At 39.2% G+C, this 23,020-nt stretch overlaps 3 protein-coding genes across 6 annotated transcripts in view; 1 reads left to right on the forward strand and 2 right to left on the reverse strand.

Moving 5' to 3' along the window:
• The window catches only part of TNN (tenascin N), a 73,278-nt gene extending 73,166 nt beyond the window's left edge, over window positions 1-112 (reverse strand). Inside the window, exon 1 of one of the 3 annotated variants that reach the window (XM_070746697.1) lies at window positions 17-112. The gene's annotated coding sequence lies outside the window, so the exon portion shown is untranslated. The remainder of the gene's footprint in view (window positions 1-16) is intronic. The other 2 variants (XM_070746699.1, XM_070746702.1) reach the window with 2 other exon arrangements.
• Window positions 80-7,317, forward strand: MRPS14 (mitochondrial ribosomal protein S14). Its single transcript, XM_070746707.1, has 3 exons — window positions 80-183; window positions 2,006-2,164; window positions 6,941-7,317. Exons 1-3 carry the CDS (start codon window positions 109-111, stop codon window positions 7,121-7,123), a joined length of 417 nt encoding a protein of 138 aa, XP_070602808.1. The 5' UTR covers window positions 80-108; the 3' UTR covers window positions 7,124-7,317.
• Window positions 7,318-11,097: 3,780 nt separating this feature from the next.
• On the reverse strand, window positions 11,098-18,731 carry CACYBP (calcyclin binding protein). Of its 2 annotated transcripts, XM_070746706.1 has the most exons (6): window positions 18,641-18,731; window positions 17,563-17,758; window positions 14,229-14,325; window positions 13,341-13,440; window positions 12,395-12,489; window positions 11,098-11,430 (listed from the first exon to the last, which is right to left on the reverse strand). In XM_070746706.1, exons 1-6 carry the CDS (start codon window positions 18,647-18,649, stop codon window positions 11,271-11,273), a joined length of 657 nt encoding a protein of 218 aa, XP_070602807.1. In that variant the 5' UTR covers window positions 18,650-18,731; the 3' UTR covers window positions 11,098-11,270. The 2 variants fall into 2 exon arrangements, with proteins under 2 accessions (XP_070602807.1, XP_070602806.1); XM_070746705.1 differs by lacking the exon at window positions 18,641-18,731 and having other exon boundaries at window positions 17,563-17,788.
• Window positions 18,732-23,020: the final 4,289 nt, after the last annotated feature.

The raw sequence follows: 23,020 nt of genomic DNA on the forward strand, positions 1-23,020 counted from the left end.
ACTTCCGCTTACCCACCTTCCTCCCCTTCGGCTTCACGCCTCGTCTGCATTTTCATGCCAGGGTGGAGTTAACTCCCACGGTCGTTCCGCCTTGTTTGCCAGCAACGCATGCGCAGTTCGAATAGCGTCGCCATAGGGAAGATGGCGGCGGTAGCTTTGGCGCTGCGTTCGGTCCTCCGGCAGGTTAGAGCGGCGGCCGGTCACGGCCGCTTTCTCTCTCGGTTTTTCCCTTAGCCCGCTGTGCTCGTTACGTCAACTGTCGGCTTCTGCCCAGTGTTTCCCCGCCCTCCTCCCCAACAATCGTGCCGAGATAAGTCAAGCTTAAAGTCTGGAATTTGAAGGGGGGATGAAATGCTATGAATGAAATGTTTGGACTAGATCAGGGGTAGGCAAAGTAGGCTCTTCTATAACTTGTGGACTTCAACTCCCAGAATTCCTGAGCCAATTATTCTAGCTCAGGAATTCTGGGAGTTGAAGTCCACATGTCATAGAAGAGCCTACTTTACCCATCCCTGGACTAAGATGATCTATAAAGTCCTTCCAACTCTAATAAATGAATAAAATAAAGAGTGCTATGCGCGAGCCTTGCCCTGTCGTCCTCCTGAGAGTCCTGGGGCGGATTGTTGCCTGTCCCCATTTTTGGCCTTTCTATTGTTGCTCAGCTATATAGAACTCGTTAACGGAAGGTGCAGCTAAACGTTTTTCTGTACTTTTAGGTATTGCTGAAGCACAGCTCCTGCCGCCTCACATCGTTGGCCATGCAGTTGTTAGTTGTAGTTTAGATTACTACTACAGTTGGAAGGGACCTTGCAGGTCATCTACTCAGAGGTGGACTGCTAAGGTGGAAGGGTGAGGTGTGCTCACCCCCGTGGCTCTGAGTGCTAGCAGCGCAATTCTGCTACTGCACCTGGGCAGGTAGTGAAATGTGGGCAGACACGCAGGTGCGCCACAGTTTCCAGTCCCCTAATCATCCTGGTTGCTCTCTTCTGTACGTTCTCTAGAGTTTCAATGTCTTTTTTGTAGTGTGGTGACCAAAACTGGATGCAGTACTCCAGGTGTGGTCCAACTAACTAGTTTGTTTGTTTGTTTATTTATTTAATTTATTTTAGTTAGTTAGTTAGTTAGGATTGTAAGTCTAGTTTCGTAGGGTATTCTATTTCAAGTGGAGGAGTGAAGGGCTCTTCTTGTGAAGTATCTTTGAACATTTTCAAGGGTGTTAATGTCTGAGATGTGATATGGGTTCCAAACAGATGAGCTGTATTCGAGGATGGGTCTGGCGAAAATTTTGTAAGCTCTGGTAAGTAGTGTGAGATTTCCAGAGAAGAAGCTACGTAGGATTAGATTAACAACTCTTGAGGCCTTCTTAGCAATGTTGTTGCAGTGGGCTTTGGCACTTAGATCTTTAGCTATTAGTATTCCGAGGTCCTTGACTGAGTGGGGATTATCTGTGATAATTTGTTTATTAAGTTGAAGGACTTCTGAGGGTTCTCTGTGTTTGTTTAAATGTTCTCTGTCTCCTACTTTTTGCTGATGAAGAAATTGTAGCAAATTGTTCGGTAAAACTCCATTGCCCTTGTATAACAGAATAAGAGTTGGAAGGGACCTTGGAGGTCTTGTAGTCCATCCCTCTGCTCGAGCAGGAGACCCTACATCATTCCAGACAAGTGGCTGTCCAATCTCATCTTAAAAGCCTTCTGTGAACAAACCCACAATTTCTGAAAGCAAGCAGCTTAATTGTTTTCACTGTTAGGAAATTTCTCCTTAGTCCTAGATTGCTTTTTTCTTTGTTTAGTTTCCATCTGTTATTTCTTGTCTTGCCTTCTTGTGTTGTGAAAAATAGGTTGACCAGTCCTCGGAGAGGGGTGGCATATAAATCTAATAAATAATAATAATAATTGCTTTGCTTTTTTAAAGATTTCAAATATTAATACTTGGCATTAGTCGAGATTTAGAGAGGCATCTCCATTTGCCTAAACATTTGCTGATTGTAATTTCTTTTTATTAGTTCTTCCCTATGCCATGCGCTGGTCAAATAAGAAGTTATTATGTGGATTGGAGGATGGTACGTGATGTTAAGAGAAGGAAAATGGCTTTTGATTATGCAGATCAGAGATTACGGCTGAATTGCATTAGGAAAAATAGAATTTTGCCTAAGGAACTCCAGGTAAGCATATTATTTTCGTCAAGGTATTATGAAGTGGAGTTGGAAGAAAATATATTGAAAATTTATCTCATATGCTTGACTTTGGGAAATTAATACCTAATTAAAAATAGTTATAACAATGATCAAGAGACAGGCTGTATCAGAGCCCAGGCTTGATGGCAAATCTAAGTTTGTAATATCTTGTGAAAGGCCAGCATGGTTGAGGCAAGCTTAACTTCTAGTGGGATGATGTTCCAGAGGTCAGGCATCACAGCAGCATCTCTTCCTGATGTGGGTGATTTCTGTCCCCGACCAATGAGGATAAATCAGTTTTTGGAAGCTTATGAAAAGGGAGCTGCAAATAAAATAGATGTAGTTGTGGATGATAAGGGGCAAACTAATAATGAAAATAATGTTGTTCGGGTAATGTGCACGAATGCTCGAAGCTTGAGCAACAAGCTCTGTGAGTTAATGGCCATAATATCTAGAGATAATTTGGATCTGGTTGCCATAACTGAGATATGGTTTAAGGATTCTAATGAATGGGAAATATCCATACCAGGATATACACTGTATAGGAAGGATAGAATAGAGAGAAGGGGAGGCGGAGTAGCCATTTATGTTAAAGAAAGTCTAAAAACAACACTAATTCAAAATACATGTCAAGATCTGGAGACTCTCTGGATTTGCATGCAAAATAAAGAAGGTTCTGTCATTAGAATTGGGGTGATCTATAGGCCTCCAGGGCAATCTGAGGAATATGACAACAAGATGGTGGATGAAATTACCCAAATGGCACTAAAGGGAGATATTGTGGTTATGGGTGATTTCAACATGCCTGATGTTGACTGGAATATCCCCAGTGCCCTTACATGCAAAAGTAAGAATATAGTAGAGGCCTTTACAGGAGCAGCTCTGGCACAGCTGGTTAAGACACCAACTAGAGGGGAGAATATTCTAGATTTAGTTTTTACGAATGGGAATTGGGTTTCAGAGGTCAAGGTGGGAGAAAATTTAGGTTGCAGTGACCATCTATGTTTGTGGTTTGATGTAAAAACTCATTGTGAGCAATCCTATAATGCAACCAAAGTATTGGATTTCAGAAAAACAAATTTTAATGCAAAGGGGGAATATTTAGATAATGAATTAAAGGGGAGGGATAAAATGGCAGGAGCGAGCACCCAGTGGACTGTATTAAAAAAGGCCATCTTAAAAGCCACTGGACTCTATGTAAGACAAATAACTAAAGGTAAAAGGAAGAAGAAACCGCTATGGTTTAGCAATGATGTAAGGGCTATAGTCAATGAAAAAAAGGCTGCCTATAGGAGGTATAAAGTATGGAAGTATAGCTGATAGGGAGGTGTATAAAATGAGACAGAAGGAGGCAAAACAGATATTATATGCTGCTAAAGCCTCAAAAGAGGAAGAAATTGCCAAATCTGTAAAGAAGGGGGATAAAACCTTCTTCAGATATATCAGTGATAAGAAGAAGAAAAACTGCGGCATCAGGAAGCTTAGTACCGGGAATAATACATGCATTAATGGGAATAAGGAGATCACTGACCATTTCAATAGCTACTTCTGTTCAGTTTTCTCAAAAGACACCTTACAAAATAATACTATAGAGGGATATAGCATTGCTTCCAGCTGTACGGATTCAGCTCCAGTGATCTTAGAAGCCGATGTCTTAGAAGAACTTGAACGATTAAAGATAAATAAGGCAATGGGTCCAGATGGCATCCACCCCAGAGTTCTTAAAGAACTCAGATCTGTCATTGCTACCCCCCTGACTGATTTGTTTAACCAATCCTTGTTAACAGGAGAAGTTCCTGAGGATTGGAGAATGGCCAGTGTTGTGCCTATCCACAAGAAGGGCAGTAGAGAAGAAGCTGGTAACTACAGGCCAGTTAGTTTGACATCAGTTGTAGTTAAAATGATGGAGACTCTACTCAAAAAGAGGATAAATCAGCACCTAAAAAACAATAACTTATTGGACCCAAATCAGCATGGCTTTACTGAAGGCAAATCATGTCAGACTAATCTCATTGATTTCTTTGACTATGTCACAAAGGTGTTGGATGAAGGTGGTGCCGTGGACAGTGTTCCCTCTAATTTTTTGGGGGGGTGGGCGGAAAAGTATAGTGTCTGAGCGGCAGTCCCTTCGGGACTGGGCGGCACAGAAATAATAAATAAGCAAACAAACAAACAAACAAACAAACAAATAAAAACCCCACCTGTTTTACCTCAGAGAATTTCAAAATAAAATACTGTACTGTGTGTCTATAACAGTGAGCTCATAATAGGGCAACTCCATCAATATCAAAATGCCACTTAAATAGTTGAGCTAGTTTCAAACTAGATTTTGATTTTCTTTCTCTCTTCCTTACTCCCATTCTTTTTCTTTCTCTTTTCCTTCCTCTCTTTTTTCTATCTGTTTCTCTCTCTTCCTCTCTCTCTCCTTCCCTCTCACTCTTTCCCTCTCGGCTTCTGGGCAGGTTTGGAAAACTCTGAGTTGATGATGATTTTTAAGTGAGCGATTGCTCACTGCTCAGCTTAGAGGGAACTATGGCCGTGGATATTGCCTACCTGGACTTCAGCAAAGCCTTTGATACGGTTCCACATAAAGATCTGATAGATAAATTAGTGAAGATTGGACTTAATCCCTGGATAGTTCAATGGATTTGCAGCTGGCTGAAGCGTAGACATCAGAGAGTTATTGTTAACGGCGAGTATTCTGAACAGAGTCAGGTTACAAGCGGTGTGCCACAAGGGTCTGTTCTGGGTCCTATTCTTTTTAATATGTTTGTGAGTGACATAGGGGAAGGTTTGGTAGGGAAGGTTTGCCTATTTGCCGATGACTCTAAAGTGTGCAATAGGGTTGATATTCCTGGAGGCGTCTGTAATGTGGTAAATGATTTAGCTTTACTAGATAAATGGTCAAAGCAATGGAAACTGCAGTTTAATGTTTCCAAATGTAAAATAATGCACTTGGGAAAAAGGAATCCTCAATCTGAGTATTGTATTGGCAGTTCTGTGTTAGCAAATACTACAGAAGAAAAGGATTTAGGGGTAGTGATTTCTGACAGTCTCAAAATGGGTGAACAGTGCAGTCAGGCGGTAGGGAAAGCAAGTAGGATGCTTGGCTGCATAGCTAGAGGTATAACAAGCAGGAAGAGGGAGATTATGATCCCGCTATATAGAATGCTGGTGAGACCACATTTGGAATACTGTGTTCAGTTCTGGAGACCTCACCTACAAAAAGATATTGACAAAATTGAACGGGTCCAAAGACGGGCTACAAGAATGGTGGAAGGTCTTAAGCATAAAACGTATCAGGAAAGACTTAATGAACTCAATCTGTATAGTCTGGAGGACAGAAGGAAAAGGGGGGACATGATCGAAACATTTAAATATATTAAAGGGTTAAATAAGGTCCAGGAGGGAAGTGTTTTTAAAAGGAAAGTGAACACAAGAACAAGGGGACACAATCTGAAGTTAGTTGGGGGAAAGATCAAAAGCAACATGAGAAAATATTATTTTACTGAAAGAGTAGTAGATCCTTGGAACAAACTTCCAGCAGACGTGGTAGATAAATCCACAGTAACTGAATTTAAACATGCCTGGGATAAACATATATCCATCCTAAGATAAAATACAGAAAATAGTTTAAGGGCAGACTAGATGGACCAGGAGGTCTTTTTCTGCCGTCAGACTTCTATGTTTCTATGTTCCTGAGGCCCACCAGGTGACACTTCCTTGAAGATAGGTTTCAGAGCACGTCTTTCTGGATCCAACATGATGGATAGACACTTGTGCAACTTAACGCTAAATATATGTTCTATAATAATTATTTATAATACATAATCCTCTTACACTAATTGTATTTATTGGGAATGTTATATTATGGCATTCTGTTACATTCAGACAGTTAAATCATAATTCTTTTTAAGTTTTAAAAACTTATTTTCCTGTTTTAATTTTAATTGCTAGTATCTTTTTAATAATAAGTCTGAGCACAAAATAATTTATGCTTTTGAGTTGTGCTGGAGAAGACTCTTAAGAGTCCCTTGGACTGCAAGGAGATCAAATTAGTCAATCCTAAAATAAATCAATCCTGTCTGATCTTTGGAAGGACAGATGCTGAAGCTGAAACTCAAATAATTTGGCCACCTAATGAGAAGAGAAAAGTTGGGATGTTGAGAAAGATTGAAGGCAAAAGAAAGAGATGACAGAGGATGAGATGGTTAGATAGTGTCGTTGATGCAATGAATATGAATTTGAACAAATTCTGGGAGATGGTGGAGGCAGGGGACCTGGTGTGCTATGGTCCATGGGATTGCAAGAAGTTGGACATGACTTAGCAACTGAACAAAGCATCCTTTTTAATGTGTTTTTCTATTTAAGGCACTTGGTATGTGTAGGCTATGAAAATTGCAAAATATATTTTTTGTTGAGTATGAAAATTGCAATTAGAAAATTGCATGCAAAAAATATTATTATTATTCAGAGATAGCTTGGATAACAATAGTTCCACTCCAGTCTAATTCCTAGTGGTTAACCAGTAGAAGGATTACAGGATCTCACATGAAGAATTCAGTGCATTTATTCAGGGAAGGGAATAAATATAGATAAAGTCATGTGATCCCAGATTCCCTAACATGTCAGTTTAGGATTGGCAGTTCCAGTTGAAAACAATATTTGAGATTCTTCACTCTCATTCCATGTGACATAATTGTACACATATTTGGTTAAGTATAGAAGGGGAATGATATATATATATATTAAAATTTGTTCCAGGAAATTACCGATAAGGAGATAGCTGATCTGCCCCGTGATAGTTGCCCTGTGCGGATCCACAATCGATGTGTTCTCACATCCCGACCTAGAGGTCTGAAAAAGAGATGGAGGCTCAGCCGAATTGTCTTCCGCCATCTGGCTGACCATGCCCAACTCTCTGGGATACAGCGGGCAATGTGGTAACCTACAAGCAAGTAATCTCTTCAGACATGACAAAACTGAATCTTAATTGAAAACTCCTGAACATGGAATGCAAGAATGAGAGATGGTGAATGTTAAGTATGTTGAAAAGGATGTCAGTCTGACATTACGAAGATGTGAATCTACTCTTACAGCTCAGGAGAAGATATTAAAAATAAACAATCACAGGTGGTTTATTTCTCTGGTTCATTTCTTGCATTTGAAGTAATCTTTTAACTTTATCACTGTGTGTTTGAAAAATAACACTCCACGTTATAGCCGAGTTTACATATCATAACTACTGACAATAATTTCCTAACATTTTATAACATAAAAATAAGATTTCAGAAAAGCTAGACGAGTTCTAAATAGAGTAGAATAGTATATGTATGGCCCAAAATAAGTGTTTAGAAAAACTGACTGCTCCTGCTTGGTGCACATCACCACTGAACAAACATCTAGTCCATTTGAATGCCTCCCCCAGCAAGGGAAAATCCCCATTGGTTTTAGGCAGACTGTTCCATTGCTTGGCTACTGTTACTGCCAGAAAAATCTTCCCTCCCAACATTCTATTTACAATTGTTGATCTTTTGCCTTTTCTTTTAGTGTGAAACCATAAATATTTGTAGATCTTTATGAAATCTCTCTCAGTCTTTCCTTTTTCAATATAATACACCTTAACTGGTCTTCATAGGGATCGGCTCAGCTTTATTCTCAAAGCATTCCAGTGAATGTACAGTGTTCCCTCGATTTCCGCGGGGGATGCGTTCCGAGACCGTCCGCGAAAGTCGAATTTCCGCGAAGTAGAGATGCGGAAGTAAATACACCATTTTTGGCTATGGACAATATCCCAAGCCTTCCCTTAACACTTTAAACCCCTAAATTACCATTTCCCATTCCCTTAACAACCATTTACTCACCATTATTACTGGTACTCACCATTGAATAGTGATCCTGATATTTATAAACATAATTATTAACAATAATTATTTTTTTTATTTATTTGCAAAAATTATTAGTTTGGCGACGACATATGACATCATCGGATGGAAAAAAATGTGGTATAGGAAAAAACCCGCAAAGTATTTTTAAATTAATATTTTTTGAAAAACCGTGGTACAGTATAGGCCAGGGGTCCCCAAACTTGGCAATTTTAAGACTTGTGGACTTCAACTCCCAGAATTCTCTAGCCAGTTATACTGGCTGGAGAATTCTGGGAGTTGAAGTCCACATGTCTTAAAATTGCCAAGTTTGAAGACCTCTGGTATAGGCTATCCGCGAAGTTCGAACCCGCGAAAATAGAGGGAACACTGTATTCCAGTTTCTTTTTTTTTTGTCCCTTTTATTGTAGTGATCATGTGTTCCATTTGCAATTCAATCAATAGAGTACTGAAACCTGGAGTGAATGCTTCAGGAGTCCCATTAAGGAATCCCTTGATATACTGGTACACCTAGATCAGTGATGGCGAAACTTTTTTTCCTCAGGTGCTGAAAGAACATGCACATGTGATATCACGCATGTACAAGTGCCTACACCCATAATTCAATGCCTGGGGAGCGAAAACAGCTCCCCCCCCCCCCCCCGAGGCCCTCTAGAGGCCAGAAATGGCCTGTTTTCCAACTTCTGGTGGGCCCAGTAGGCTCGTGTTTCACCCTACCCTGGCTCCAAAAGCTTCCCTGGAGCCAGGTAAGGTAAAAACGCCCTCCCCCATCCCCCGAAGGCTCTCTGGAAGCCAAACATGCCCTCCCAGAGACTCTGTGCAAGCCAAAAATCAGCTGGCTGCCTACACATGCAGGTTGGAGATGAACTAGGGCAACGGCTCACATGCCAGCAGATATGGCTCCATGTGCCACCTGCAGCACCCGTGCCATAGGTTCTCCATCACTGACCTAGATTCTTCTAATGTGCAGTGCCCAATGAGGTGATAGAATCCAACTTTTTGTAGGGGCCATCTAATCCAAATTGGCATTGTCCCTTTTGAACTATGATGCCTGCAGCTGAACACAATACTCCAAGTGGGACCTGATCTGGCCAGAGTATAATCTGGACTCAGGGTGCTTATTAATATACCCCAAGACAGCAAATTTCTGTTTTAACAATTTGATCCCATTGCTGGCTTTTATTTATGGGCATTCAGATTCTTTTCATATAAATTCCCACTATGTTAAGTCTCATGAATTTATTTTTCTGCCTTACATTTTTCCTATTCCCCTTGAAAAAAATCATTTTGCATGTTAAATTCCATCCTTATGCCTACTGTTGAAAAACTTGTCTCTGAATTTTCTATTTAAAATATTAGCCACTCCTTCCAATTTTGTGTCATTTGCACATTTTGTGTTTCTCAACTCCTTCCTCTACTAAAGTAAAAAAAACAGCAGAGGTCCAGGATGGTGCTTTATAGCACTCCACTCAAAGCTTCTCTCCAACCTGTGATGGAGCTATTGATCATTTTTGAGTGCAGGCATTCAGCCTACTGTGAGTTCATCTAACAGTAGCTACATTTAGCTGGTATATTACCATTTTAATGAAGGGGAGTAACAGGCACACTCAAAGGTCTTGCTAAGGTCCATGTATGACTGCCTTTGATACACTAATTATCACTAGAGATAGTCTGGTACAATTTGTGACAAGCCCATGCTGGTTCCTCTTAATTGTACCCTATCCAGCCAAGTGCTCATAACATGCTGCCTGATCATCTGTTCAAAGACCTTAAGCAGTATAGATGTCAAGCTGGCCGGTCTAATTTATTGTGTTCTCCTTCACCCTGCATGTTGTTTCAGATAGTTCTGCATGTGTTCAGATTTTTCTTGGTTTTCCTTGTTTGCACTTGTTATTTTATAATCTCATTTCATAGTTTTCCCTATTCTTCCTGAATAACATCACAGGGATTTTAAACCATTAGAGGAGTCAACCTAGCTTCCCTCAGTGTTTTGTCAAAATCGGTTATTTTGAACACAGGTGCTGTAGATTTGACATTTCTCAGCTCCTCCTACCCAACTCACCTTCTTCCCAGCCGCTGTCACTGGTATATACAGTAGGTCAAAATGAAAGCCTACATATGGATTTTGTTAGATAGGATGTTCTAATGTAGCTAATTTTTGTGTAGCAACAATCATAATTTGTGAATAGATAACGAGCAAATACACTGAAAAATCTTTAATCATTACTGCCAGTAAGCTGAATTCTTTCCCTCTAATTAAAATCACCCATCAGTTTCTCAGCCTAATAACATAGCAATTTCCCATTATTTGTTGACAGTCAAACTATTAATTTTAGCTGAGTTTTAGACTTAATTTTTAAGGATAAACTATTTTATATTTCTAGTATAGTATATTAGATCCAAGTGTTCAATGGTTCACATAAATTTAGTATTAACTGGTTTGCATTTGTTAACTTCTGTTGCATTGTTTGTCTGGTTGCTGTTTTAATTTAGTGATTGACTAAGTAAAGGAACATGTGACAGGATTTTATATTTTATCATAATTGTACATCATCCTGATAAGCCTGACCAAAAATTCAAATCTATTGCTTTCAGTGAAGCAACTCTTAGGTTTAGAGTTACCTGAAAAGAAATCTGGTAGCGTTAATGAATTCAGCATCTCTGAATCTGACGAATGCACACCGCTACTGTTTGTTTTGCTCAGCAGTTTTCTTGACAATAACTTTGAGAATTTGTACCCTTCCTACAGAAATTAATGTTTTTCTTTAGATATTCTATTACACCTATTAGTCAATCACTATTCAGTAATATTCCTTTCAGAAAATAAACTTCAACATCTGAGAAATATCAACTGATCTTGTTTCATATTTAATCATACCACTTAATTGTGATGGAATATAATTCCGTAAGCTCTTAGTTCACAAAAGCTGGAGGTTTCCTTTCTAGGCTAACCTCATCTGAGGAATCAGTATTTCAGCTTTTGAAAGACTGGAAATGCCAAGATATGTTGGAAGAACAAACATTTAAGGACTCAGAGAAGTTTTACACCATATTTTATTTTCCCATCTCCAATCTGAAACATAAATTTTGTAGTCTTTGCTTTGAAGATGGTTATATAAAAAGCACATGTTTTCTGAACTGAATATTTCAGCAGAACCTCCATACATAAAATGTAGATTAAATAAGCAAGCATGGTCTTTAACACTTATTCAAATGTCGAGTGGCAAATCATCTTTGGATTGTTTTTCTCGGCTTTCCACCCATGCTTTGTTAATTGTTCTCTTCATGTCATCATCTCCTTGTGCATATATCTTTTTCAATAGAGTCATCAGTCCTTCACTGGGGTCAGATGTATCATAGGAAGCTTTCCTAAATGATTTACGTGGATAGGAATTATTTTGTTATGTATTGAGTTTGGTACATTCCATAACAAGAGCTAAACGCCCAAATATTTAACATTGTAATCTTACGATCTGTGATTTCTATCTATATTTCTATATAATCTGTCACCTATCTATCAATCTGTCTGTGTCTGTATGTATATGTATATAAATATGTGTGTATGTGTCTGTCTCAGTATGTGTATGTGTGCATATGTATCTGTGTATTGAGAGCTGGCATCAGAATTTCACTTTTTTAATGTGTGCCAGTGGGTTCACAGACAAAAAGTGACAATAAAGCTTATTTTAAACAACTTTGTCTGATAATGAATTTGATATTTGAAAAAATAATTTGATTAAAACAAACATGATGGAGTAGTATACAAAGCCTACATTATTTTTCAATTCATAGCTTTTTTTCCTCACAAATCTTGCAAAACCAAACTAATGCAATAGCTCTAAAGATCTAGTAATATGAATTTATTCCTATACAGCTGGTAAGATTACAAAGTTAAGTTCATTAAACTGTTTTCTGTACATTGTAATAGACCAAAAGCTGCTAAAATACAACCAATGATAATTTAAATAATATCTAATTATAGTTTTCATTTTGGAGCAGAACTCCAAGATGTCATCACGTATCACTCTGATATTCAATATAGGATTCAGGATAAAAATTGCCTGGTATAAAAGGTTTGGGGGTTTTAATGAACATGTTTCACCAACTGGCCATAAAATGCAATTTCTATAGAAATCTGGATTATTCTTTTCCCATGGTTTCTTAAGATCCATAGTGAGCAAGAACAGGATAAGTATAAATACTTTAAATCTGTTCAACCATCTGCACTACATGGATTAAAGGAATCTTGGTTTATTGAATTTTAGCTTGCAAATATTTTTCAATAGTAATAGCAATATCATACTGCTGGAACAAGCAGATGATGTATACTTACTCTTTTTCCTTAGATTCTTTTTCAACCCGCGTTAGACATTCCCATTTTTCTTCTTGCTGCTTCTTACATAATATCAAGATCATATCTGTTTTGATCTGTAAGGAGGAAGAAAACAGAGTTCAAAAAAATGCAAGAAGGCAGAATTACCAGAAAGTAACTGATTTGGATTAATTTCAAAACCCAAAGTAGATATATTTAAAATTATTTAAAATAACAAATTTACATTTGTAATTTAATCTTGTAGAATACTTTTTTAAAAGTATAGAGTTAAGAAGTTTAAATGCTGTTCATAAAATTCAAAACCACAGGTTACTTATCTTCCTAAGATTCTCTTCTATACCTATCACTGACTTTAATAATTGCAATATTAGCTACGAATATTAGCTACGAATCTCCATGTGTGATGACACTTGTTGTTTTAGGCAGAAGAGAGTTCCTATTTTCAAATCTGAGACTACATTTTCTAAGAACTCTGAACCTGGATGTGACATGAACGGTTTTAGATTTTTTTTACACCAACTGCGTCGGTGAAGAAAAATCTACCAAGGGAAGCAGTTCTCCAAGATAAGATTCAACAATTCACTCAGAATTAGGCTTATGATATTTAGCAGCTGGTTACTCAGAACTAAGAAAAATAGAAATGCTCTTTGGGAATAAGAAGTGCAAGGACAATTGCTTATCAATCTACCAAAGTAAAAGACCATCTAGTGATAAAGCTAATTTATAGGAAGACACCAGAATGGAGAAATCAACTTAAAGGCAGGATTTTGCCTCATTAATAAAGCTTGGTTTCTTTAACCATTAATCATTGTGTAACCCACAAATGCCAAGCTCACACGCCATATTAAGTCAAAACCAATATTTTATGAATAAATGTAATGAGTAAAAAAGCATCTAAAGCATTTGTATGAACAGTATTAAAATTGACTAAATCAGATATACTGACCTTCCATGAGCTGCTTTTAGCTAAGACTGGTTTCAGAAGGTTGTTGAACGTCATTGTATAATTTTTGTTATTTAAATTTTTCACCAGCAGATGAAATGAACTAAGAGAATAAGAAATTGAATCAGTATTCTCTAATAAACAACCACATCAAATAAACACCAAGAAGCAGCCACCCTAATAGAAAAAAAAAAAGGGGGGGGGAAGCTGTAGGTTCATTTGGAAATAAAATTTGATATAGCTTGAGTATTTGAAAAGGTTTGGTTAAATATGGATGGATAAGACCCCAGCAAGGATTGCATTGCTTTAAGATGTCAACTTGAGTGGCAGCCATGCATTTAAGCTGTTTTATATATAATGGCTCAAACATAAATAAACTTAAAATAATTTGGGATAACCTAGTATCAAAGAAGACACGATCCTCGTCTTGAACAGAATTATCTCATTTCTTATATAATTGCACTCATGTAACCAACAGTGATCAGAAATGTTTTAACTGAACAGCTGAACAAAAATCAAAATTGGTCACATAGCTAATCTACTAGGACATTTGATTGGTCACTGGTAATGGGACTCTTATCATGTTGCATGATGTTGGCTTTGTGGTATATTAGCCATGACATTTCTGACATTGTGGGCAAATATCTTAACCATGGTTATCACTAGACTGAGCTTTGTTTAATGAGTGATTATCTTTTTTCTTTTCTATAAAGGTTGGAAACAGCAGCAGGTACAACATGCTATCATTTCTGTAAAACCATAACTTGGGAACAGAAGTCACCTCTTCTTTCTATATATAAATAGGGATCATTTTGTTCATCTCTTTGAGACTCTGTGAAAGCGAGCAGCAGTAGCAAGATGCTGCTTACATCTATCAAAACCAAAACGTACCTTTCTGTAAAGTGCACCTGAATATTCTCAGCTGGCAGATGTTGAACACCACTTAATGTGATGTAGATTTTCACAAATTTATCAGATTGATCCCATGCTAAAGGAATGAAAAGAAAGCATTTTGGATATTAAAAAGAATACTAGTTTTAAATAAATAATATTTCAATATGTTTATGTATAATTTAATTCGTATGACACCCATCCCATACAAATCTTGTGGCTAAATCAAGTTATTCATTTTAATTCTGAAACAAACTTGAAAAATCCTATTAGGCATAAAAATAAAGATTAGAAAAATAACAGCTATCCTACCCACAGAAATATGATGATGTAAAATTTTGAAGATATTTTTTTTCAATTAAGGTACAGTGGTACCTCTACTTAAGAACGCTTCTACTTAAGAACTTTTCTAGATAAGAACTGGGTGTTTCAAGATTTTTTTGCCTCTACTTAAGAACCATTTTCTACTTAAGAACCTGAGCCTGGAAAAATTTCCCAGGAAATTTGAGAGAGGCACGAAGGCCTGGCCATTTTCCTGCCATTCCCCCTTTAATCCCGGCCATTTGGGCTGCCAGAGGAGCCTTTTGGTGGCGCTTAAGGAGGCTTTGGCAGTCTAGAGCTGCTGGGCAGTCCAGAGCTGCTGGGAAGGCCCCCGGCTGTTTTAAAAGGTCACAGCCGGGCTGGGGCGCTTCCCAACAGCCTCCCGAACCCCGAACCCGGAGGTTAGGCAAAAGTTCGGGGTTCGGGAGGCTGCTGGGAAGCCCCGCCGCCCAGCTGTCACCTTTTAAAACAGCCGGGCGGCTTCCCAGCAGCTTCCCGAAGCCGAACGCCAAACCCGAACTTCCGGGTTCAGCATTCGGAGGCTGCTGGGAAGCCCCGCCGCCCAGCTGTCACCTTTTAAAACAGCCGGGGGGCTTCCCAGCAGCCTACCGAACGCCGAACCCGGAAGTTCGGGTTTGGCGTTCGTAACACAAAAAAAGTTCATAAGAAGAGGCAAATTTTTTCTGAACCCCGGGTTCGTATCTCGAGTTGTTCGTAAGACGAGGGATTCGTATCTTGAGGTACCACTGTACTTCACTCTTTACAAATCCTTACAAACTGGAAAAGATCAATTTCAAGTTAATTTACAAGAAAGATAAAATGGATCCAGCAAATTATTATACAAAAGCATAAGTAGATTATAATCAAGTCATCTTTATTTGACATAACCCAAGCTGATGCAGAACAACATTCAGCCACTGTATTGTGTCTCCACCACTTCTACTGTAAAAAATATTCCAGCCTTTGTATAACCTTTTTATCAATTTAAAAGCATTTGATTCAATATAGAGAAATAGGGTATGGATAAAATTGACATCTAAAGTTATTGACTGTCCGTTTCTCCCTTTAATTGTGAAATGTTTCAGTGCAGGTTAGATATGCCTTTAGTATTTCAGTGACTTTTCTGTCCTAAATCCCATTTAAAAATGATTTAAGATTGCTAGCTTGCTTCAAAATTTTTATATCCACTCTGTATTTCAAGCTGACAAAAGCAGAATTCCATTCTCGAAAGCATGTTTCAGTTCTCTTTTATAGTAATAAAACAACCCTATCGACCACACACATAGGCTTATAAGGAATTTCCAAACCCTTTCTTCATACAAGCAGTTACAAAGCCTTGTCATCAGCTTTGCCCAAACAAAAATAATGGTTTTCATTTACAAGATTTGCAAGTTGGACCACTGCTGGGATATTTTTTAATACAGAACTCATCAAGGCATTTAAATATTTGGAAGTATATCCTAAACATAAACCTTTTTTGGGGGGGGGGGGGCATTAATGCTATCACATATCTGGCTTTTAAGGTTACCAAACTATTTTTAAATTTGCCAACAGCACAGGCAGTAATTATGTTTTTGCTTCTATGCTACCTTTATAAAGTATAAACAGTTACAACCTACCTTTTCTATGACATGCAGTATTCTCACTACAGAGACCCAAGACTTCAAAGATCCAGTCTAAATTCCTAAGAACTATGGTATGAGCATCCTGGAATCTTTTCAATTCCAATTATGTTCAAAATTTAGTCATGCTTTTTCTGATAACTTGTTCTCTCCCCCCCCCCCCCTTAACAATTCTTGTAATTATTTCCTTGCCTCTCTGATCCCACAGAATATTTTCAATCATTTTGAAAGATACAAAACTGAACCTACAATTCTATGAATTGATGTTGAAAGAGAGCTGAAACATCATGTTCTTAGAACTGATCAGCATAACATATTTGTCATGCCGATTTTCTTGAGTTTTTGTTTCATATAAGAAGACATCAGACTGTGCTTTCTATACTAATGTCAAGAAAATTCATTAAATTTTGTAAGTTAGCATTACTATGGCTTGTATGATTGTTTCCAGTGGGAAACATTGATATTTAATACAGTCTGAGGTATAGATTTAATATCACTCCTACTAATCTGTCCTGGATTCAATACAAATAGTTCATTTATCTTCAAAAAAGATTTTGTAACAATTATTAATCTCAATTCAAATCACCCCTGTATTGAAATGTAGGTTTGATTCAAGTTTCTAATGTATTCCTTTCTTTCCTCACTTTCTTTCCATTAGGCACTTAAGATAATTTTCTAAAGAGCAAAGGGAAGAACATTTGTTTGGATAAAATGGCTATTTTTCTTCTCCCACTTTGCTTCTGAATATTCATTCTACATTTACTGATCAGAAAAGCTAATAGTGGAAACAAACTTAAATTGTATCATTGTTCTTAAAACAATAGAAATTAGCAGCTCCATGAAACTGAATATTACAAAGAATTGTTTTCAATTATTCATATGTTCACAAAATATACTATCTTATGTGTAATCTTGTCTATGTCATATGCAATATTTTCTTAATGCTCCTATAGACATATGCAACCAATTTTGTAAATGTGTGCTAGCTTGTGATCTTCTTCCTAGCATATTCCCACAAGTGCAGGGTCCACTTACCAGCTTGTGATACAAGGATGAAATAAATGCTGGATACTGGAAATTATAAATAGATGTTGTTCATGCAGCTTTTCATAATACTGTGATGGCTACACTATTTCCTGCAAGCTACTTCTGCTGATCACTGACTGCCAGCAGTTTGGCAGATCAAATCTCAGTAGCTCAAGGTTGACTCAACCTTCCATCCTTCCAAGGATGGTAAAATGAGGACCCAGAATGTTGGGGGCAACATGCTTACTCCCTGTAAACTGCATCGAAAGGGCTGTAAAGCACTGTGAAGCGGTATATAAATCTAAATGCTATTGCTATTTCCTTCTACTGTATTCTGTAATGAGGGAAAATAAGTCAATTTCTACCATAATTGTTGATTTTCACTGTATATCCAGTCACTGTTGGTTTTTCTTCTTCAGATCCTTCAGCTTTTAGCTTGAGTGGCTCCATATTCTTGATTTCCCTCTCTATTTTATTTTTTTCTGCCTGCAGAAAGTCATGTACTCTCTTTCTTGTTGCCATTTTCAAAAGTTCCTTCACTTCTTCCAAATCTTTCTGTAGCTGCACAGAATACATTGAGTATATAAATTAATTAGTGTTTGTATCAAATGTGCTATCGACATCTGCTTGAGGGGGCAAGCTTATAAAAAGGTTAATAATAATGATCAAACCAAGAGAGACAAACCAAAGGATTAAAAAAAAAATCTAGGCTACTGAAATTTAGAGTTACAAGAGCATTCTAATTGCTTGAATGGAGTATAACAACCTTGACTATTTTTCTTTGTAAAAAGAGGATGTACCCACGGAATAAAGAAACTGACTATGGCAAGGAGATGGAAGTGGTTTAAAGCTCACCTAAAATCTGAACCAGAGAGCCACTTTGGGGTAGTGGTTAAGGCACCAGGCTGACTTAAGACACAAAGCCAGCTGGGTGAGGCTTTCAGCCCCAGGAAGGAGCCGCTGAGGGGGGGAAAAACCACTTCAGAAAAACCTTGCCAAGAAAACTGCAGGGATTTGTCCAGAAGTCGAGACTGACTGAGAGGGGGGAGTTAATAAAAATAATAATTATGAAGGAGAAACATGATGGCTTATATCATTTATATCAGTGTTTCCCAACCTTGGCAACTTGAAGATATTTGGACTTCAACTCCCAGAATTGAAGTCCAAATATCTTCAAGTTGCCAAGGTTGGGAAACACTGATCTATATAAATCGATATAAATTGCCGTGGGTCCACCTCTGCGCAAGAGCATTCCTCCGCTGACTTCTCCTGCATCCTCTAAACCCAACCTCCAAGACAACCGGCCCCCGCCACGCCGGACTGGCGCAGGCTAGCGGAGGGTTGCTGCTGCTGCTCCCTATCCCGCCACCTCGGCCCTGGGTCTCCCTGCAGGGACAGGACCTCTTCCCTCCCCCACCCCACTCCGCCTCTCCCTCTTTTCACCTCCTCCATGTCTGCGTCGGGCACCGGTTTATTTGATGGTGAACTTTCATTCCGGGTTCAGGAGTTGACGCATGCGCAGACTTTCCCCCTCTCGAACTTTCCCGACGATTCCGCCCGGGCTCCCCAGTTCGTATTTGTCTGATCGCCCAACCAATAACGGGATGCCTTCCTAAACGGAAGCACGTGAGTTTGTAGCAAGGTAGAGCTAGAAAAGTAAATAAGAAATCTCTCTCTTTCTTATACAGCTTCCGGGCTGATTGAAAAGGTAGAGCTAATTTGAACGGGTGATAGAGATGAAAACTGAAGAGTCCTGGTTTGCTTCAAAACAAACAAACATAACTGTGCCGCTCAGTAACAGATGGAGCGAAGAAATACAAATATTATCACCCTTTGTAGCCGCCCATTGGACGTCAGGATGCTTGGACTTCACACCGTTAGCCCTGTGCGGTGTGTACTTTTATTGATGTCCTGAGTCCCTATAGCAGTGTTTCTCAGCCTTGGCCACTTGAAGATATTTGGACTTCAACTCCCAGAATTCCCCAGCCTAGCCAGGGGGTTTAGATAGATAGATACATAGGAAGGTAGGAAGGTAGGTAGGTAGGAAGGAAGGAAGGAAGGAAAAGAAAGAGAAAGAAAGAGAAAGAAAGAAAGAAAGAGATTTTGCCTCAGCAAGCTGCACCCTTGGGCTATCTCCCTGGGCTCAAAAAGTTAAGCAGGCCAATGTTGTTCCATCCAGCGTTTGCAATACAAGATTCCAACTGTGGATTCATTGCCTTCTAAACCAAGTAACCCCTTATTCTGAAGATTCACTCATTCCTTTTTTCCTTAGTATCTTATAGTAATTTATATCCAATTCTTGGGGGTTTCTTTCCTGTTGCCATTTGGGGTTTTGGAAGGTTTTAAAATAAACAGAAAACAACAATGCTTATTAAGATTATGACCTCTCAGGATAGTAACATATTAACTTAAAAAAATAGTTTTAAGGTTCAGCTTTAACAGAGTTGAAAGGGATCTTGCAGGTCATCTAATCTAACACGCTGCCCAAGCAAGAGACACTATATCTGCCTCTACCTAGGATTGAACTCACAAGCTCCTGATTGTGAGACAAAGAACTCTGCCTCTAGGTTACAGCAGCAGGTTAAAAAAAAAGCTGACTATGGGCCTCTCTGGAATGATACTAAAGGATTTACTGCTAAGGGATAAACTACAATTATCATTATTGGATAGAATTTCTATACAGGTAATCCTCGGGTTATGAGCGTTCCGTTAGAGAACAAAGTTATGCAATAAGCACCCCCTAGTTTTTATGAACCAGTACCAAAACTACTAATTTTGCAGCACCACAATAGTTGTTCACCTTACGAACAACTGCAGAGACTCTGCAACATTTGACCTGCATGTTTTATTTGTCTTAGGCAGGTGCCCTGCCCCTGTTCCATCACTCTCCAAGATCCTTTTTTTTTTGTTTCAGACATTACCAATACTTGTAACTGATACTCCATTTAAACAATGGTAGATTGATATTTTTATGTTTATATGGCATCAACTTCCAACAATCTCTGTGCAATTATGCCACAATGTCCCTCAGCCAAGCACCCTCATGCAAGAGCAGATTGCAGGTGTTCAGTAGCACAAAGTGGGGGCCCGTTGCTTGTGCAAAATCTGAAGCAGCCAAGAAGTGAGCCTCTTTTGCTGAGCAGGGCATGCAATTAAAGATAGAGCAAACGATCTGCAAGCAGAAAGGGAGAACTCAACATAGAAAAGGAAGCAGCAGCAAATGTGGCAGAGGCAAAAGTCCTAGAAACAGCTACTGACTGACGAGCGCAGTGTTCGCAGCAACTTGCTAGGTTCAGAGCTAGATTGAAAGCAGCGCACTTTGGGATAAGTATTCAGCATTTGAGATCAGCAGAAGACATCCTGTCAGTGTCACCACAAGAATCAAAGAACGTTGTCACAAGACTCATCCACACATTGTTAAAATTAGGGCAGGAAGTTAACCTGGAACTTTAGAGCAACAAACAAAAGGATGCTCACCTATATGAAACAGTCTATTTCTCTACACACCACAGGCCTCAAGCATCATATCAATGCCAGGACACTGCCTCATCTCAACAGTATGGCACAAGCTGGTCTAAAGCAGAAGCCCCAGGCAGGTATGATTATACACCACACTCACTCTACACTACAGCAACATGCTTATCCATCTGCATCTTACCCATCTGCAAACCAATCCACCTCAGATCTTGCTAGGTTCCTTGCTAAATGTGACCTGACCACCAAAGGACTTGGGAGGTTTGACAATTGGCCAGAAAGTTACAGAGCCTGGTGATCATCCTTCCAAAGTACAATAAGGAATCTAGACTAATTATACACTGTTGGAGATGGCCCTCCTAATCCAATAGTTTGGGAAAGATATTGCTCAGCACACTAGGAGGATTAGGAACATTAACACAAGATGCCCAAAATCTGGTTTTAAGATGATTTGGGAAAGATTAGTGCAGTGTTACGACTCAGCAAAGGCAATTGAAGATGCACGGTTTAAGAAAATTGAGGATTTCTCAAAAATGATCAGCAGGGGGTACCAAAAGCACAGAGAACTAAAGGATTTGTTGCAAGAACTACAAGCTGCCAAAGCAAAAAGGGTGACTTGCCGGGCGTCTCTGAGACATGACCAGGGGGCTTAAACTCAGTCTTGAAGATACTGTACCTCCTGACTTACAACAAAAGTGGGTTACATACTGGTTCAAGCATAAGACAAAATCCAAGTTGCCATTTCCACCATTCAGTGTGTTTACAGACTTTCTCTTAGATAACGGAGGTCATGAATGATCCCGTTTTCACCTCACATAGGCATATATCGAACCTCTTGATTCCAAGCTGAACAGGTCACCAGTGGCAATGCATAAAACTAATATCTCCTCATCAGATTCTCCTTACGGATCACCAAACTCCTCTCACCCAGATGGCAAAAGCAGAGACCCGGAGAAGCTATGCCCTCTACACAAGAAGCTACATCCTTTTCTGAAATGTAGAGCCTTCAGAGAGAAGTCTCTAGAGGGCCTCAAAGCCTTCCTGAAAGAGAATCACATCTGCAGGTGTTGCTTATCCATATCAGTGTATCATGCACAAAAGCACAGACCACAGCATAGCACATTCCAGCCCAACTCCTTGAACCAACAAGGCAGCTGATGACTCCAGCGGGCAGGGCAGGGAGCAGAAGAACATTGTTTCAAACATGCCAATTCAGACTTTGCATACCTCTCTGCAAAGATCCTGCAGGTGGCAGGTTTGCTCAAAAATCTGTCTAGTCAGTGTGTACCCAAAGGGCCAGAAGAACAAGGCCATCAAGATGTATGCTATTCTAGATGATCAAAGCATCTCTAGCCAAGTCCACCTTCTTTTTGACAAGTTCAGCATCAAGAGTCCTAGCTCCCCTTACTCCAACAGGACCTGTGCAGGCATTGTTGAGATGGTGGGGAGAAGGCTACTGCCTTCAACATAGAATCCATAGATGGCCATATATCTATCCTTGCCTACCTTAATTGAGTGCATCCAGATTACTGGGGGGAAATCCCCATGCCAGATGCAGCAATGTACCAACCTCATTTGAGATGCACAACCCATCTCCTATCAGAAATATGATGAGCAAGCCCAGATAACCCTGCTCCTAGGAAGAGAGCAGGTCCACAAACTAAGAGAGCAGATTAACATTCCTTACGCTCTGAGACTTGGCCATTGGTGGGTCATCATAGGGGATGTCTGTCTGGGAGACATATACAAACCCACTTCAGTTAGTCCCATGTTTACCAGCAAACTCGGGAGAGGGGCGGCATAGTATGCATGATTGGTTTCTAAATTGGTTTTTTTTTAAATTAACTTAAATATTAGATTTGTTTACATTGTATTGTTGTTGCTGTGAGCCGCCCTGAGTCTGCGGAGAGGGGCGACATACAAATCTGATTAAATAAATAAATAAATACAAGTCTAACAAATGAAATGAAATGAAAACTAGATAAATGACACCCTTCTCACTTCCAACCGTACCACAAACACTTTCTCATAAAGGACCTGGCAAATAGTATCCCATGTACCCAGGCCTAGACTGTGATGGTGGCCAATACCACCTAGGGTGCACCAGCTGTTGCAGAACAAAGGAAACCCAACAGCTGGCAAAGTCTCTGTGGGACAGATTCTTCCTACAAATAATGGAACAAGGAGTAGTAAAAGGAAAGTTAAAATCATTGGATTGTACCTCTCCAATTGAGACCCTGAAGATAGTGTCTGCTAACAAGGAACAGCAGTTTGTCTCTCTCAGACACAATTTCCTGAGAAAATCAGAAATGAGAGATCTCTTATTTGCCTTTATGGAAAAGATGCTTG

The sequence above is a fragment of the Erythrolamprus reginae genome, chromosome 3 (assembly GCF_031021105.1).
Source record: "Erythrolamprus reginae isolate rEryReg1 chromosome 3, rEryReg1.hap1, whole genome shotgun sequence".
Taxonomy (NCBI): domain Eukaryota; kingdom Metazoa; phylum Chordata; class Lepidosauria; order Squamata; family Dipsadidae; genus Erythrolamprus; species Erythrolamprus reginae.

What these genes read in the sequence shown, in the direction of transcription:
- MRPS14 (XM_070746707.1), top strand. Translation starts at nt 109, where the DNA reads ATGCGCAGTTCGAATAGCGTCGCCATAGGGAAGATGGCGGCGGTAGCT. An exon ending in TGCGTTCGGTCCTCCGGCAG is followed by an intron (nt 184 to 2,005) that starts GTTAGAGCGGCG and finishes TCTTTTTATTAG; the next exon opens with TTCTTCCCTATGCCATGCGC. An exon ending in TTTTGCCTAAGGAACTCCAG is followed by an intron (nt 2,165 to 6,940) that starts GTAAGCATATTA and finishes AATTTGTTCCAG; the next exon opens with GAAATTACCGATAAGGAGAT.
- CACYBP (XM_070746705.1), bottom strand. Translation starts at nt 17,773, where the DNA reads ATGTATTCTGTGCAGCTACAGAAAGATTTGGAAGAAGTGAAGGAACTT. An exon ending in CTAAAAGCAGCTCATGGAAG is followed by an intron (nt 12,490 to 13,340) that starts GTCAGTATATCT and finishes TCCTCCTTACAG; the next exon opens with ATCAAAACAGATATGATCTT. An exon ending in AAAGAATCTAAGGAAAAAGA is followed by an intron (nt 11,431 to 12,394) that starts GTAAGTATACAT and finishes TAAATCATTTAG; the next exon opens with GAAAGCTTCCTATGATACAT.